Source organism: Nelusetta ayraudi, unplaced genomic scaffold (genome assembly GCF_046127955.1).
Source record: "Nelusetta ayraudi isolate G7.1 ecotype Tasmania unplaced genomic scaffold, CSIRO-AGI_Nayr_v1 ptg000084l, whole genome shotgun sequence".
Lineage (NCBI taxonomy): Eukaryota > Metazoa > Chordata > Actinopteri > Tetraodontiformes > Monacanthidae > Nelusetta > Nelusetta ayraudi.
The window spans coordinates 3,856,824-3,874,481 of NW_027466134.1; the positions used below are offsets into that span (position 1 = coordinate 3,856,824).

General features: G+C 43.9%; 1 protein-coding gene across 3 annotated transcripts in view; it reads left to right on the top strand.

Moving 5' to 3' along the window:
* LOC142900830 (carboxyl-terminal PDZ ligand of neuronal nitric oxide synthase protein-like) overlaps positions 1-17,658 on the top strand; it is a 119,270-nt gene that overhangs the window by 68,930 nt on the left and 32,682 nt on the right. For 2 of the 3 annotated variants that reach the window (XM_076045371.1, XM_076045373.1), the window contains 3 exons: positions 2,786-2,927; positions 6,672-6,907; positions 17,385-17,546. In XM_076045371.1, coding sequence (XP_075901486.1) covers positions 2,786-2,927; positions 6,672-6,907; positions 17,385-17,546 — 540 coding nt within the window. The remainder of the gene's footprint in view (positions 1-2,785; positions 2,928-6,671; positions 6,908-17,384; positions 17,547-17,658) is intronic. The other variant, XM_076045372.1, reaches the window with a different exon arrangement.

The window sequence follows — 17,658 nt, forward strand, 5'->3', positions numbered from 1 at the left end:
TAGGAAGATATTCTCCAGGAAGCCATTTATATTTTTCAGCTGAATCAACAGACATGTGAAGTTACAGACTGAGCATTAGAGACACTGAACCTGACAGGGAACTTGACGGACGTCAACCCACAGAAGTGTTCTCGTCCCTGCAGCAGGATGTAGAAAGTGTCTGCGTTTGAGTGACAAATCTTTTAGCGGCCTTGGCAGCTGCCAGAATTTGATATTCATTGGAGCGTTGGCGCAAGGTATTAAACTTTTTTTTATGGGAAAAGACAAGAGTCCTGATGAAAAGTGTTTGAGGGGCTGGTGTTGGAAGGACAGTCGCTTCACCCCCTTGTTCTCTGGAAAAAAAACCAACATGTCATTTACTGCTCGGCCAATCTGCACCCGGTGTCTCTGTCAGAGCACCAGTCAACCCATCAGGGTGAAATGGAGCCGTTTGTTTTTCATTACGACGTCACTTCATCATCATGAGGACGTCCCTCGGTATTATTTTGCTACTCATTAGCGTGGAAGCGGTGCCCATTCATTTTGCTTCGTGTGTAACACACATTGTTCAAAAATTATTGTTATCATTTTTCATATGGGACTGCGGGATCTGCAGTGCCCACATGATGGAACGTTTTCACCCCAAAACATGAAAAACAATATCTGAAAGATAGTAAATGAAGACATAATTCCAAACTGACTTCATTATTTTGTTTTGTTTTGAAAATCATGTCAAGAGCCAAATGAAAGATGATAAGATCTCAGCCATGATCATAAAGAGGTAGTGTTTGCCAAAGAGAATATTGCCTAATTACTTACACCTGCTGTCACTTCTTAGATTCTTGCAAATAGTGCAGCTTGATTTTTACCGGAAACTCACTGAGGAGCGAAGTTGTACGAAGAAGCAACTTTGCTCGCACAAACTGTACAGTCGGGTTTGATGACAGCCAACATCTTCATGCGCTATCGTTAGCTGCGTTCCATGACCCGCAAAACCTAAATATCGCAATGAAAAGGTTGTTGTTTTTTGTGTTGTTTTATTTATTTTTTTTACAATTTTGCCTGCTTGAAGGCCATTAGAACGTTAAGTTGTTGCACTTAAAACTTCAAAAGGGCCAAACTGATAATGATGGCCCGATGCACAGCGACGGGACGGTCCATGCAACACTGCGTTGTTTTGTCTCCCAGTCAGTCACCAAATGAATCTTTGATGTGTTTACTGCACCTCCGAGGCAAAGGAGAGGTGGGAAGAGACAGGACGATGACTGATTAACAAGTGAAAAGATAAAGGAAGTGAGAATATCGCAGCATGGAATAATGATATAAAAACATTTTTTTATGTTTGAGTTTTGCTCGGCACACTTAGTTCCAGGTGAAAAATACGCTACAATTTCCCAGCAGCAGTTCTCCATACTGGCCCTTTAACTTGAAGGGAGGTACCTCAGACTCTGACCACGCACTGTTTGATGTTGTAGATTAGACACCGGCACTTTGATGCACATGTTCCCTTAAAGGCAGGTTTCTCTGCGGGTGACAAGAATTTTTCTTATCGTTTCAGTTTCCAGGATATTAATACTTCACAGTTTAGGATGTTCTCGGCTGCAGTCTGTATTTCATATATTTTCTGTTTTCAGAAGGTTCCAGCTCGAGTGACATTCACTTATATCATGAGCAGTATTAACACCTCGGGTAGTAAATTGCTAAAAGAGAAGCCAAAATAAAAAGCTGCAAAAAGTCTTTTTTTTTTTCTTCTTTTTTTTTTTAGCTCTGCACCAGAAAAGGCTGGAAAGTGCTGTGTGGTGGGAATCCACCATTGAATGTACTGACACAACATCTGATTTGGGGCTCTAAACCTTTGTTTTATGTCTTTTTCAATCTGAAGCATCAGCACGGAAACTTTAAAGCTTACCAGGGTTAACAAGCGGCAACACAAAGAGAAAACGTTGCCCTCTTGACAGTCTGGATTCTCCTCTGCGTTCTTGGGCCGTCCTTCACGTGTTGTGCTCATTCAGCTGAGGATGACTGGTGTTCAGAGGCGCAGGACCTTCGTGCCGCCTCAGCACCTCTGTGGTGCGCAGGGCCAGAAAGAACACAGCCGATGGCCGACAGAAGTTATTGAAGTGGGTTCCACTTGACCCTTGTGCCCGGAGCAGAGCGGGAAGGACGAGGCCAAGCAGCCGCGTTCCGCTCCTTGCACCCGAGGACAGAAGGAAACGCTTGTCAGGAGTCGTTGTCGCATGTCAGGCACTCTTTACATCTGGTACTGTCAGCTGCCAGTGTTGGTCCATGTCATCAACAGTGATATGAGACAAGGTTGCACACACACACACACACACACACACACACACACACACACACATATATATATATATATATGTAAAAATGTGTCTGTATATATGTGTATGCATGCGTGTGAATACGAAAAATTCATGAATACAAACTTACACACACATTTGTTGCGTGGGTATTGCAGCATGTAATTATGTAAAAATATGTCATGTTTGTGTTCATATACAGTATTTCCTATAATATATCGTGATGAATGTAACTTGCCAGTTCAGTTTGGATGTGTTACTATGAAATAATGATGGAACATTATGAGTCAGAGGTGTTTTCAAGGCAGGTGCACATGCCTCATACAGACATTCCTGCTGGTTTTCTCATCATAATCATACATAATTATGAGTCATTATCATGCCTTTGGAAAATGAATCAATATACTGCAACTGGTTGAGATGAAAACTGACGTGTCTTGTTCTCGCTTGCTCTTTTGTCACCCCCCCACGCCCCCCCCCCCACCACTCAGAGCCAGGCCATGCGTATTGTTCGGACTGTGGGCCAGGCCTTCGAGGTTTGTCACAAACTGAGTCTGCATCACTCGCAGCAGAGCGCAGACGGGCAGGAGGACGGCCACGGCGAGAAGAATGGCAACGGCTCCACTGTCGGAGGTAAATGAGCTCTGCGACATGAAACCGGGGCAATAAACAGCCGTTCGGTTTTGTGCGTTGGACTGACATTGAAGTCATCTTGATATTAGTTGCCCTCTAATATCTCTTTGCATCAAACGGTCTGGTGCAGCGTTAACATTTTACATTTGTCATCTTCAAAATTCAGCACCTGCACTCAGCATTCAACGTCTTTACATTGAGGTGAAAAGATCATTCGATTCACTTTACACTGTTTGTGCCTGGAACATGGCTGATAAGTTAAATGGACCGTACAACTTACGCATTTCTAGATGGGCTGGATATTTATTATGTTTCTGCGCTGCTGAGGTTTTTCACTACTACACAAGAAGCCGACTTGATGATCACAGTAATGACAGTCTTTTATGAAATGTGGAGAGGCGTCGCTGCATGAGAGCTGGTCGCCATCTTCCCCGCTAGCTTGCATTGGGTATTAGCATCTGGCCAATCACAAAGGAGTGAGCTGTATATTTTATGTGTGTGTGTGTATATATATATATATATATATATATGTATATATATGTATATATATGTATATATATGTATATATATGTATATATATATATATATATATATCTTATATATATATATATATATCATATATATATCATATGTATATATCATATGTATATATATATGATATATATATCATATGTATATATATATATGATATATATATATCATATGTATGTATATATATATATATATATATATATATATATATATATATATATATATATATATGTATATGTATATATATGTATATATATATATATATATATACATATACATATATATATATGTATATGTATATATATATATATATATATACTGTTCATAGCTGCTGTGAACAGTATGGGAGAGATGGAACACCCCATTGCTATTCCTTTCTCCACCTGGTGCCACCCCGTTGTGAAAGCTGGGGTTGAGTAGCAGACTTGGAGGTTGTCGAAGTAGCTGGCTATGAGACTCTGGATGCATGGAGGAACGTGGAAGAATCGGAGGGCAAACGTGATGAGCTGGTGTGGGACAGATCCATAGGCATTTGCGAGGTCTAGCCAGACTACGTGGAGGTCTGACTGAGATCGCTTAGCTGTCTGTATCTGGTCCCAGATCATCATGGAGTGTTCCACGCAGCCTGGGAATCCTGGGACTCCTGCCTTCTGGCAGCTGGTGTCGATGTACCTCTTGGCTATATATATATACAGACACTTATATCCTACACCTCCTCATTAGTCACATTTCCTTATTTACACACACAGGCACACACACACACACACTATACATTCACATACACACCTCCATGGCTGCATTGTGCCGCACTGGCAGGCAGGGGAGGGCCGAGCCGAGCCGCCGCCGCTGCGAGGGTCACGGACGGGTCAACCCAAAGAAAACCGGCAGCCGGCTCTGCAACACCGGTGGGCCTGAGCTGCTTTAGTGCGGTCGCCTGCTGCACTGACGCAGCTCAGCGGCACGTGGCCCGCCAGACGGGACGTCAACCGTCAGCGGTTGGAGTCCGAGTGAGACGCCCAGTCCAGACCAGAGCGTCTCTCACACCATGGTTCCAGTGGTTAGAGCAGCACTCTTTATCTCCACACCGCTCCTCCTCTCCATCCCACCAGAGACCAGCTGCCTTTCTCATGCTGATGAGGCCGAGGATCACCCACAGCTTATAACTGTACATTCAGACACAGTGACAGGACCTCCCTCACACTCACGCACACACACACACACACACACACACACACACACACAGACTCAGGCATGCACACGTGCGCACTCACTCTCTGCCACCGTGCGTCAGGCCACACAAAAAGCCATCACACGCGCGCGCGCGAGCGCACGCACGTCCCATGAGCTTATCTGGAGGACTAATTATCGTGGCAGTGAAAGGAGAGGGGAGAGGAGGCTGCGAGATGGAGGATTAGAGCGAGAGAATGGGAGGGAACACGGACAATGGAGCAAGGAGGAGGAAGGGGGGAAGGATTTGAGGAGGGGAAAGTGTAGAGGCAGAGGAGGAATGAGGAGAAATGAGAGGATGGAGGAGTGGGATAAACGGCTCTGAGTCGGGCAGGGAAGAAATGGAGAAACCGCAGAGGGAAAGCAAGCGATCCTCTCTCTGTTTGCGCCCGACTCAGAATGATTGAACAGAAATAACGCGGCGTTAAATGAACAATCCCAATCTTATTTGCTCACAAATAGCTCAAAGCCAGCAAAAAAAGGAAGAAAATAATTGCACTTCAAATTAGCAGAGGATGCAACAATGCGTCTGTTCAGCCCGGGATTAAAGGCGACTAAAATATATGCTGACGCGCCGCCGCTTAGACTTGCAGCCAAACGGAAGTGTTGCATTGTGCTGAATAGGCACTTGATTTTTCAACTTGTTGTGTTTTGTCCCGCAGGGAAGGCAGCTGCAGTCGTACTTATTGGAATGTAATATTGCAGCGCAGCACTAAAGGACCCGACTGAGCGCCCGGAATTGTGCCCAGTCTTTTTAGACATGGCTAAATATTCTGATATAAGATCCAAACAGGAATTTAGACACACGTCGCAGCTCATGACTTTCAAGATAAAACATTGTAGCCGAGTACAAAGACGAAAACGCTCCAAATATGAAATCCTATCCAAACATTGTCTCGTAAAATTCAAATTATAACGTAGTGCACAACTTGGCTTTTTTTTCACATCCGTATCCTGTCACACACTCAACAATCTTGAAAGAAGACTTGAGCAATGTTCTAAACAATTATTTATCTACCTGTTTACAAGAAACGGTGGGCGGTGTGATGTTGGCAGTACAGCAGAGCTGTACAGATCTATGTTGATCCTGCTTCATTCAAGGCTCCTCTCTCGTCGTTTCACAGCCGCTTGTAGTTCTTCTGTCACGCTGCTCTGAGTGTGTTGCACCGCCGTCGTTCAGCCTTCAAGTTCAAGTATTTTATTAATGTCCCAGGAGGGCAATTTGAGTTCCAGCAGGCAGTGAAACCACTGCCGAGTGGAGTTTGAGCCGCAGAGACGAAACAAACCACACAATACATGGACAGCGTAGCCTGAGCACACCTATTTCACACCATAGGTAAGAATAGGAAGGATTTGGCAAAAGGACATTATACACATTGGAATAATATACAAAATTAAAATAATCATCATCGTCATCATCATCATAAGACAAATAAAATAAAGTGCCGACCAAGTACAAATCGAAGACAGGGATTTCTTAGCGTCTCATAAACTGCCAATGCAAAGTGACAAAACACTACAGAAAGACTAAAGCAACATCATCATCATCATCATCATCATCATCATCATCATCATCATCATCATCATATTAACCTTCCACCGGCAGCATTCGCTGCTCGGATGAAGGCAGGGATGAAGGAAGTCGGGGGGGCAACCAGACAAACTTATAGTTCTATGCTGATCTGTATCCTCATCTTATTCTAATGTATATTGAGACACCGTGACCTAATATTTATTTTTTTTTCCATTTTATTGTTTGTTAAGACAACAACCGTTAAAGAAAAACTCAACGTAAATGCTGCCTCCCAGTAAGCGGTGGTGTTGTGGTGTTTTTCATGGAGCAAATGAATGAATGAAGACAAAAACAACTACAACTACTAACAACTACCACTGGTGCTTCTTTTTCTGACTTGACTGTCTTTTTGTGTGTCCACCACCCATGGATGCTTGTGTTACACTCTCGTGCCCACACATGTGTGCGTGCAGGCGTGCGTGCTCATCCCCCTGTGTGTGTATGTACTTTCCTGGGCTCAGCTCGTGAGCTGGCAGGCGCGGAGAAGAGCGCCTCCGTCACCGAGGAGACGGACATCGACGCCGAGGACGGGGGCCAGGCGCCGACGACGGCGACGACGGGGACGACGGACGAGTTGAGCGTCAACAGAGGAGTGACCGACCTGGACGCCACGGCCAAGACGGCCGAGCCCAACCAACCGGAGCGCAAGGTGAGGCACCTTGGGCACAATGTCAAACATCCAGGTTTGGCCAAATGGTTGGATGGTTGGTTTTGATTGGACTAAAACACACTGCACTCCATTCACTAAAGCTGGGTACCCAACTCTGATACACTTGCAGTGCTAGGTTTGTGTCTTTCTTGTGTTCAGAACCCTTGTCCAGTGTTGTAGTACTCCACATTGGTCTTTTTTTGGTTGTATGCAAACCGTATGGCAAACCGGCTGTAAGCAAGGTTGTAATAACCACTGTTTGCCATTGTCAGATATGCACAGTCCCTGCACTCCCACGCAGCTCCGCACCATATTGTGTGCTTTGATATAGCTTTCATTACTTGCTATGAAACTCCTGGAGACATATTTTCTCGCCTACCAAATGACCCACAAGGCAGATCAGAGCACTGTCAGAGGAAAACTTCATTGTCTTTGCAGGATGCACTCACCAGAGTAAAGGGTCAAGTCAGGCACGTCACTTCCTCTCTGCATCCTTTTCCTCCTTTCGGCTGTTAAGACGGGTAACTGTGGTCACGGTGACCAAAACTCCCCAAAATACACAATAATAGGCTTTGTGCTATTTTTTGCTTGCTGTTGTTTTGTTTTTTTTTAATAATCGAGGACTGACACGATGACTTTTCCTCAGACGGTGGACATTCCTTCAATTGAACACGTGTCATTTTCATGCAAGTTAAAGAAAATGGTCTTGGATTGAATGGTCTCATTTTTGAGAATTGCTGATCTATGCGTTGCGTTATCAAATGGTAAAAACCAAGCCAACCACCCTGAGTCAGAGATAGCTGCAGCGATATCCATTCAGAAGCTTTTATCAGAATGCTGGCAGCTGAGCGCCCAGAACTGCTCTGCTTGGACGTTGACGGGATGCGCTGATGTTTGCGGGGCTCTACGGCGGCTCAGGCAGACCGTCTGCTCTGGAGCCTGCGTGCCACCACAGTAATGCCCTCCGGAGGCGTGCGAGCAGCTGTCTGCCTCGGCAGCGTTGTGACTAATGGCTACTCAGATTTTCAGTCGCGTGCGAGGGTGTAACGGTGCCTTTGATGGGAGGTTGCAAGTCTTGAATGTGCAGTGGGAGGGTCAGGACTGGCAGACTGGTTTACTGCGCTCCATTCAGACACTCATATTAGCTGTGCTGTGCAGCGAATTCTCCATTACTCTGAGACTTTGAGAACTTTCCCGGGGCGTTTTTGCTCTCGTGGCCTGTACCTGCATCAGGGTCATCAGGTTGAGTCCAGTTGAACGGGATGCTGCGCTCTAACACAGAAGAGCAAGACCATCTTTCAATTGCATTCTGGGTCGCGGGCCATTGTGTGAAGGATGGCTGCAAATAACATACATGAACCATGTTGGAAACCAGTGTGTCCACCCACACACACGTGATCAGACCTGAACTTAAGCAAACATGAAAAATATGATTTTGTTGGCCAAATTCCTCGTGGAAACAGTGTGACATGCAATTCTTTGCTGTACCGCTGTTCTGTTGGCCTGTTATGACAGACAGAGGTCCCTCTGTCTGCTTGTCTGACATGTGCATGTATAGATAAACAACAGAGGAAGCCAACATCGGCGATCATGTTCAAACAAGCCCAAAAGAATGCCTATTCAACAAAGGCAATATATGGCAAACACTTGGCAACACTTGAGTAAATGCTTTCACAAATGCAACAGAAGTGGGTGAAGCAGGTCAACCTGAACATGTGTGGAAAGGGCAGGGCAGGTCTACAAAGACAAGCAGAGCCGGCGGGGGGAAACAAACAGCAGCTTGGCGCTCCAGCTGAGGCGGGTCAGGCAATATGTTGGAGTTTACAGTGGCTGGAAAGCGGAGAGGCTGCTGCTTTATTGCCTGCCTGTTTGAGGAGAATTAAAAAGATCTGTCTCTGTCCCGCGAGCTGAGGCCGCTCAGACTGCACACGCACTGCAAAGGCCCTTGTGTGTGCAAATTTGTCCTCCAAACAAAGACATGTTGAAGGTTTGACCGAGAGAAAGAATATATATATATATATATATACATGTATATATATGCATACGTACTGTATCAGAGCGCCAGATAAAACAACTCCATGCATAGAGGCTGCTCAGTAACCCTCAGCAGAGAAAGATGACTTGGTGCAGTGAAGAAGTGACTCCATACAGAATGTATAGGTGCAGTATGGTGTCATCCTCAAAGAATAACCACTCCTGAGTCTGCCTATTAAAAGGCATCTGAGGATAATCAAACACAAGTGAGAAACCATCCACCAATTATGAAACCTTCTTCATCACTGTCAACTCATTTATCTTTTGCCGGATGTTTCATTGAAATATTCCTCTTGTAATCAAATGCAAAACATTAAAGCGTGGGCAAAGAAAACCGGCATCATTTCTGAGCCTTTCAAGATTACACTTATTTTACAGAGTGTGACCTCACCGACAGAGTGATTACTGATGTGTGGTGGTTATCAAGTATTGCAAAAATTCTCTCTTCTTTTGGTAAAGAGATTTTCACATAGAGAGTTTCTGATTAAAAAAAAAAAGAAAAAAAAAAAAACACCAGCATGTTTTTGACATTTAGACAGCAGTTCATCTTCTGTTAACGTTGAGGTGGAATGAGCTGTGAACCATGCATTGTATCGCACTGCAAGATTATACCTGCAAAATTCCGATTTTTAGTGCGTCGACCCGTGTATTTCAGTGGGAAAGCACATAGGTGACGGTGATGTGGACCTAGTATGGGCAAACTCCATTAGCTCCATTTCTAGCAAAGACAACAGACACTAGAGCCTCAGCAGCAAACCCCAACTGGACCCAAAGAAGCTGCTGCCGTTGCAGAAAGTGGCGTCACGCTGCCCCTGAATTTCTCTCCTTTTCCCTTTTTTTTTTTTTTTTTTTTTTTTTAATCTCGGTACTTCTCATCGACCCGAGAAATGAAAGAAGTCATTCAAACACTTGCTCCCCCGAGTCTGGAGGTCCCCAAGCGCCGCTTCAGTCGTCCACCTGTGTCAGGCTGCACTAGTAATATTCTGTCTGAATCATCTGAGGCACACTAATGACGGGGAGGAGAGGGGAAAAGGGAGCGAGAGTGCTGTCAGTGGAGTGCTGCCTGGAGGGCAACACTGATGGATCAGAGTGTTTACACCTGCATGACAGCGTCGGAAGGTGGGCCGCCGGCAGAAACCGCCATCAAAGCGCTTTCTGAACAGCCTCACTTGCATGTCAAGATGGGCGCGCAACATTTGGCTTCTAGTTTGGACTATCTGGCATGCAGAACAACAACAACAACAACAACAACAACAACAACAAAAAACACCCTTATGTTTAATGCATTGATATGCTATGATTGACAAAAAAAACATCTTTGTGGGACCTGCAGAGTGAGCACCAGCATGCAAAAACAGGAGTGCTGCCAACAGAAGGGTTGGTAAACACAGCTGTGTCCTAACTTCACATTTCCAATCCTGCTGGTTTTTGGAAAAGAGAGAAAACCTCCCGCACACACACACACACACACAGACAGACAGACAGACAGACAGACAGACAGACAGACAGACAGACGGAGCCCAGGTGGGATTGGCGCTCGCTCTCCGAATCCCCGGGGATCATTTGAGCGAAAAGCGTCGAGAAATTCGTCAGCCTGCTGGGAGCAGACAGCAATAGAATGAACTCTACCACTCACTGGGGGGCTTTTTTCCTTTCATGAGCTTCCTTGGGGAACCCTGCACTGAAACAACGCCCCCCCCATCCCCCAACCACCCGACACGGAATTACATTCAGCGGCAGCCACGCCGGATACACACCTGACGCATACACATCTCCTTCAATGTTATCTTCCCCTTCATGTCTCTCCGCATTCACGTTTAATCTGTCAAGCCGATGGGAGTGATGAATCCGTGGGAGGAATGAGGTTAAATGGAACACATTCAGCACACGTGAAGGCGGCGACACGCACGCTTCTCCCAGCCACCCGAGAACAGAGGTCAATCCCACAGCTCGTTGTTTCCCTGATTTCACGCCGCTTTGGTTTCCATTATGGGCCCAAATGAAAGGTATCACAACTATAACGTTGACCCGTTGAACACGCAAATTACTTGGGTTTTTTTTGAATGAATGCAGCCCAGAATTTTATTTATTTTTTATTTGTTTTTTTTCACTCCGTGATATACAGGGTGACATCATTTCGCAGGCCAATAAATTTGGCAATTCTTGTTGAAATAACCTCAAATTTCCACAGAATGTATAGAAGTATAGAAGCACATCAAGATTTTATACTTATTGTTTTAATTTAGTTGTGTTATATATGTATATATGTATATATATATACATATATATATATATATATATATATATATATATGTATATATATATATATATATATATATATATATATATATATATATATATATATATATATATATATATATATATATATATATATATATATATATATATATATACATATACACACACATATATATACATATATACATATAAGATTGATAGCAAGTTCCCACATGACTCTTTGGGGTGATAATTACACTTGTGAATTGGTGCAAGTAAATACTAATAACATAACTGACTTCCTGCAAGAAAAGTCATTTAAAATGTATCCAGTTTTCTGCATTCTAGTCAGATATGATAAATGCACATAGACATTTTTAGGTTAAATATGCATGATGCAGATATTCTATGGCAACCTCGCGAGCAGAGAGTGAAACCGCCTGCAGGTTGGACGTGTTGTGTGTTCAGAGATGCTGTCCTGCATACCTTGGTTGGAAGCGGTGGTTATTCGAGTTGCTGGTGCCTCTCTAATGGTCTCCAGGCAGTCTGCTCATTCCGACCTCCGACATCGTCATTAAGGATTTATTCTCCACACAACTGCTGCTCACTGGATATACAGTACATATATATATATATATATACATATATATATATACTGTTCATTTTTCTTACAATTCTTTACTCTGTTAAAAATTCCACAATTTTAGATTGTTGGGGCGAGTGAACGGACAGATGTTGATCCAAACCCAGAAAATTCAAAAATCAGGCCTCGTCTGAACTTTAATGTCTGTCTCTTGCCCTCTAAAATGACACGTCATAGAATCTGTCTCTTGTAATTATGACCTACTCTGATGTGTTTTCCTTTGCCAAAGGACAACAAAAGCCAAATGATTCCACACCATTTGCCACCAACTGTCATGCTTTAAAGCATTTGTGACTGGATTTCCCACTCCATTACACTTTATTTTTGCGTTTTCACGTCCAAAATCTGTCTTTTACGATCCCTGACGCAAATTGTGTCTCTGTGTGTGTGTGTGTGTGTGTGTGTGTGTGTGTGAGAGAGAGAGAGAGAGCCCAAATATAACAATAAGCCACTCTAGCACTCTGGTCACTGGCGTTAAAAACAACTTTTAAGCTTGGACCTTCTCAAGCTGTCTAAGGATACGGATTGATAATTATAGAAACACATCATAGTGTGTTTGCTTTCTTTCCATGGCTACATTCTGCCATGAAGCAAACATCATCATCAACTGGGTGATCTCATGTTTAATGCATGGTAAAATGAATATATGCACCTGTGTATGATCTGGAACTCGGTGTTCCAGGGCAGATCATCAGAAACCTGGAATCATAAAAGGGAATAAATTAGAGAGTTGAATCACCGGCAGTCATGATGTGACCATCCTGCACTGTGGAAAGTTGGTGAGGCCGCCCTGTTAGCCATGGAAACAGGAGTGGCATGAGAACAGCTTTGGCAACAGCAAAGCAAGAAGGTAAGAGGCAATAAATAAAAGCAGGAAAGGTCGTGCAGTGAGGACAGGAGAATTCCCCAGAGTTGTTGCTCGGATGCAGGTATTCCCTAACGAGCTCTTACTGCTGCCTTTCTGACCAGTTTTTGTTTCGTATAAACAGTGAAAAATCACACAATTTGAAATTTGCAGAACATTTCTACCCACTGCAAAAACCCAACCACAAGCATGTAGTTAGTGAGCAGTCGATTGTTTGAAACGTATTCCCCATGTGTCAAACATTTGGCTGTGTTTACTGAGAAGTGGCTGTGTTTATCACAGACAAAAGCCTCTGAGAGGTGTTGTGTTTTTATTTTGTCGCGGTGATGCACCGCAACAATAATACAGCTGCCTTCTCAAAAACAGCTGTGGCTAACCAAACAAACCTCTCCCGTGTTTGGCCGTCCACGCTGGAGCGGTCTCACTCCAACCACACTGCCGCTGTGCTCCTCTCACGCTGGCCTTCAAGTCCACGACTCAAGCCAATGGCTTCGTGTCGCCCCTGAACCTTCCTACACCCCGCACAATAACGCACAAGCTCTTAAATCCTCCAACCAAGGCGGCCAGGCGGTCTGAGCAGTGTTGTTGAGTTGTGAGGTGTATTTGTCTGTCCTGCTCTGGATGTTCAGTTGCTTGCTGAAAGCTCTTGAACGCTCCAAGCCTTGTTGAAGATTTCAGCAGCACGTTAAGAGTTTTGTTTTATTTGATTTTTTTTTTTTTTTTTTCAAGAATGCGCTCAAATTCAACGCAACAGAAATATAGACTTTCTTCATGTTAACCTTTTAATTGTACCATTGTAATACAGCAGCTAGGAAGCTCTGTCAAATTTGCACGTTCATAATGAATAAATAAATAAATGGTGACACTTTATAATAAGTACACACTATTAAGAATTAGTTAAGCATGAATAAATACTGAATGCATCATTTATAAATCATGTTTCTGACATCAATCCTCATTAGTATGTAGTTTATAAACACAGTTATTAAATCTATTGGAAAATTAAAAAAAAAAAATCATTAACTATTAAGCAATGTGACGAGCTCAGTAATGAAGAGTGACACATTTATCACTGTGTCTATAAACTACATACATTAATGTCAGAAACATGATTTATAAACAATGAATTCAGTCTTTATTCATGCTCAACTAATGCTTAATAGCGTGTACTTACTATAAAGTGTTACCAAATAAATAATTCAATATTCAGGCACACAGGCCACAGTGCGTAAGCCTGTAATGTGACGAATGTATCAAAGGCAGGCAGCGACACAGTAGAGCGATCTCGCAGCTTTGCTCTCAGAAGCCCAGAGATGAAGTTATAAATCTTTTTGGACGGCTGTCGGCTGTGAGGGAAAGCAGAAAACACCCAAAGTGGTGTTTTATTACCCCTGTGTTTTTGCAGCCTCAGTGTGTGGCAGAAAGCAGTGTGTTTTCAGGAGGCAGCAGCGAGCGCGATCGCAGCTGGAGGAGGGGAAGTCAGAACTTTCCTTTGCCTTCCTTCCTTCTGCTCAGACCTCTGGTTATCTTCCCAGATGTCCTCAGCTCCCTTTTCTGTCCTCTGTAATTCAACCCCAGATGACTCAAGCACCACTAAAACACATGTTTGGATTGTGACAGTCAAACTCTCCAATTTGCAGGCCGGGCTTTGAAACTCAATATGAGGATTTTCAGTGTTGGGCCATTTTCGCTCATTTTCCGTACCTAAAATCAGCTGTTTGTCTAAATCCAGCAGAGAAATGAGGTTATTTTTAAGGTGACTTCTTTTGGCCGAGCCCCTCAAAATAAATGGCTCAAAAAAATGGTGTGTTTTCCATGCCACGGCCCTTTCCCAGCTCAGTGTTGTGTTTGCGAGGAGGAACCTCCGGGCGTGGTGTTGCCCCTGAGGATGACTTACCTCTCGATCTTCATAGCTGCTCGGACATTTTGTAGAAAGTGACACTAATGGCTGGAGGCGATGGTCCAAAATCACAGGTCACGACAAGGTGGCAAGGTGTTCCAGCCAAAACTTCACTATGGTCCTCAGGAGGAAGTCAGTTGTTGTTTACTTGCAGTTTCTGTGACATTCAAGTGTCCCGTCTGCAGCCAGCACTAGAGCTGAAGTGCCAGCAACACGTTGGTCTTCAACGAGTGGTGCATTTAAAATAGTATTCTTTTTTTTTTAAGCCGTAGTTGAACACAATAACATTTTAACAGCGAGAGGACCCTGTGCCTTGTAGTTTAATACATAAGAGTTGTATTTCATTTTTTTATCAACCCGGTTTGCACCCATGTTGCGTGATAATTCCATAACATTGGGTCAGACGCTCATAAAATCTCTTCTCTTGGCTTTAAAGGACGAAATAGTGGATTCACTGATGTAACTGCAATAAGATCCAAAGCCTTTATGTTTGCTCAGACAGATCGACACGATCACCACACTGAAGTATTGCTTTCGCCGAGGTTGGATCATGTTTCACTCTTATGTTTTTGTCCCTTTCTTTCTTTCTTTCTTTCTTTCTTTCTTTAGTTTGAATTAAATAGACAATCCATACCCTGTCTTTCCTCAAGTGATTGCTTTCTGTGTGTCTCAAGTGAAAGATCTACAAAGGTTAAAAACAAATTCTCAGTGGGTTTGGTACTTTGATGCTGCCAATATTGTCATAAAGTGTTTGTCAAAGTCAACTAAAACATTGAGCTTTTCCCTTTCAGACCCAAATCCCCCCGAACTGGCGGACTGTCGGCCAAGTTTGGTATAAATCTCACTTGTATCTGGAATTCTTGCTGTTTTTGCGCAGAAATAACAGCATAAAGGACAAAAACAGGGGAAGATTTAGAAAAATCAAACTGCCTCGTCTCAAACACAACTGTGTAACTGTGTGTGAAAAAAGAAACAATTGTTCTGATTTAAGCTTTTGATCTTCACCTCACATAAGGAGAACCATTCTGGGCTCACGTCAGAATGAATCAGCACTCTGATTCAGGACCTTGGAGAGTTCTGGGATTCTTCTTTTATTGCGGAAATGTTTGTTCTGAAGGTTTCGTCTGCACAATATAATGACTGAAACCATTCTCACAACCATGTACGATGATGCTGCACAAAACATTTGGATACATTTTGACACAACATTGTTTGTATTTTTTTGGTTTTGTTTTTTTGTTTTCTCCTTTTACTTCTGGTCTTTTTCATTGGCTGGAAGAAATGTGTCATTTATTTCAACCTTATTCTCTGAATTTTATCTTGATCCCTGAAGTATGCAATTAGGAAAAAATATTTAAATTATATTTCCCTTTTTTTTTTTTTTTTTTTTTTTTTCTTAAATTGCAAAACACATTTTCTCTCCATGACCTCAGAAGTCCTTCATTAGAAATATGTTTTTGAAGAATTGCTCAGTGAAAATACTTCTATTTGGTCTGGGGTAATTAAGCACGTAGTCATTTTTACATTTTTGATACAATCCATACTAACCTCCTCCTGCACGATGACCCTCTGCGACTGTAACTTGCGTGGGAAAGCAGTGGATGAAGTGTTAAACACTCAGCAGTGTTTGCTGAGCAACATTGCCAAGAGACATCGAGCACAGAGGCTTCGGCTAAGCCAAGGTGCAGGTAGCCAGACAGAATTTAAAAATGACGCACACACACACACACACCTGTATGCACACCTAACTCGTCATTATTCAGTGGCACAAAGCAGCTTGTCATGAGGGATGCTTTCCTTCTATTAACCTGAGTGATCTGGCTCAGACAGGCCATCAGTCTTGCGTCGCTCTCACAGAGAGGGCGACGGCGCGTGCTCGCGTCTTTCCGTGTGGTTAAGCGGAGACAGATGGCAGCGGCTCCTGGACTCCTGGGAGGGATTGACCCAGCCTCAGTTGAATCAGGGGTCCACTGGATTGCCAATCCCGCCTCACGCCACCACCAGTGTCTCCTTCAAGCATCTTCTTCCCCCGGCGGTCGCTCCTCAGTCCGGTCAGCTGATTGTGTAGCTCCGGCTCATTTTGCTGCGTGTAGAAGTATGAGATTTGCACCCACATGGGTTTTGTACCTCCAGATGCCTGTGCAGTGCTGGGAGATTTCTCTTGAAGGTCTCTCCGCTGAGAGTTCTGGATCCTTTTCCCTCAGAGTGCAACAGCGGTACTGCCAGGAGGGAGCAACAGTGGGTCTTTATCGTCTGATTGATGACAGGAAGTGTATCTGCAACCTAATCAGCCGTATAGGAACGGCAAGATGTTGAGGGTACACATGGCTTCTCCACACCTGTGTCCGCTGCCGCTCACATAAGGATCAAGGCAACTTATCTGCATACAAAGTAGTACCTCCGGCTGCATGACTGCGGAGCCTTGAGACAATTAAGATGCTTGATGGTGTTAGATGAAGGAGAACCGAGTCCCGCAACTCATTATTGTTGGAGTGGAGCGTTTCAGGGCGGCTGCTCTGAATTCTCCCTCCCTGCTGGTGCAACTAATCAGCAATTCCGCATTTCAAATTCCAATCTGTGTTTTGATGATGACTTGTTCTCCGCGGCACATCGCTGTCGTTGCTTGTCCTGATTATGGTTCATTTATTCATCACACATTTGGAGTCCATAGATCCGTCTCCTCAAAGTTGTGGGAAATCTTTTGAAAAGCAAGACCCCGTTTTTCTTTTGTTTCTGATCTACATTTGGACTAAAAATCTTTGCTAATTATCCCCCCTCTCTCTTTCCCTGTTTACAGGCTTCGGAGGAGGCGTCTCTGCTCATGTCCAGCCCCAAGATGCTGCTCCCCGTGTCGGGCACGCTGCCGCCCGGCGCCCCTCTGTCCATCCACCACCAGATCCAACTGCTGCAGCAGCAGCTGCAGCAGCAGCAGCAGCAGACGCAAGTAGCCGTCGCACAGGTCAGTGCTCGTACCGCACGGACACACATTTCCACACTATCATTAGCTGCGTTTCCATCACCCCTAGAATTGCGCGAAAACGAAATATCGCAACAAAATAAAACTGGTAATA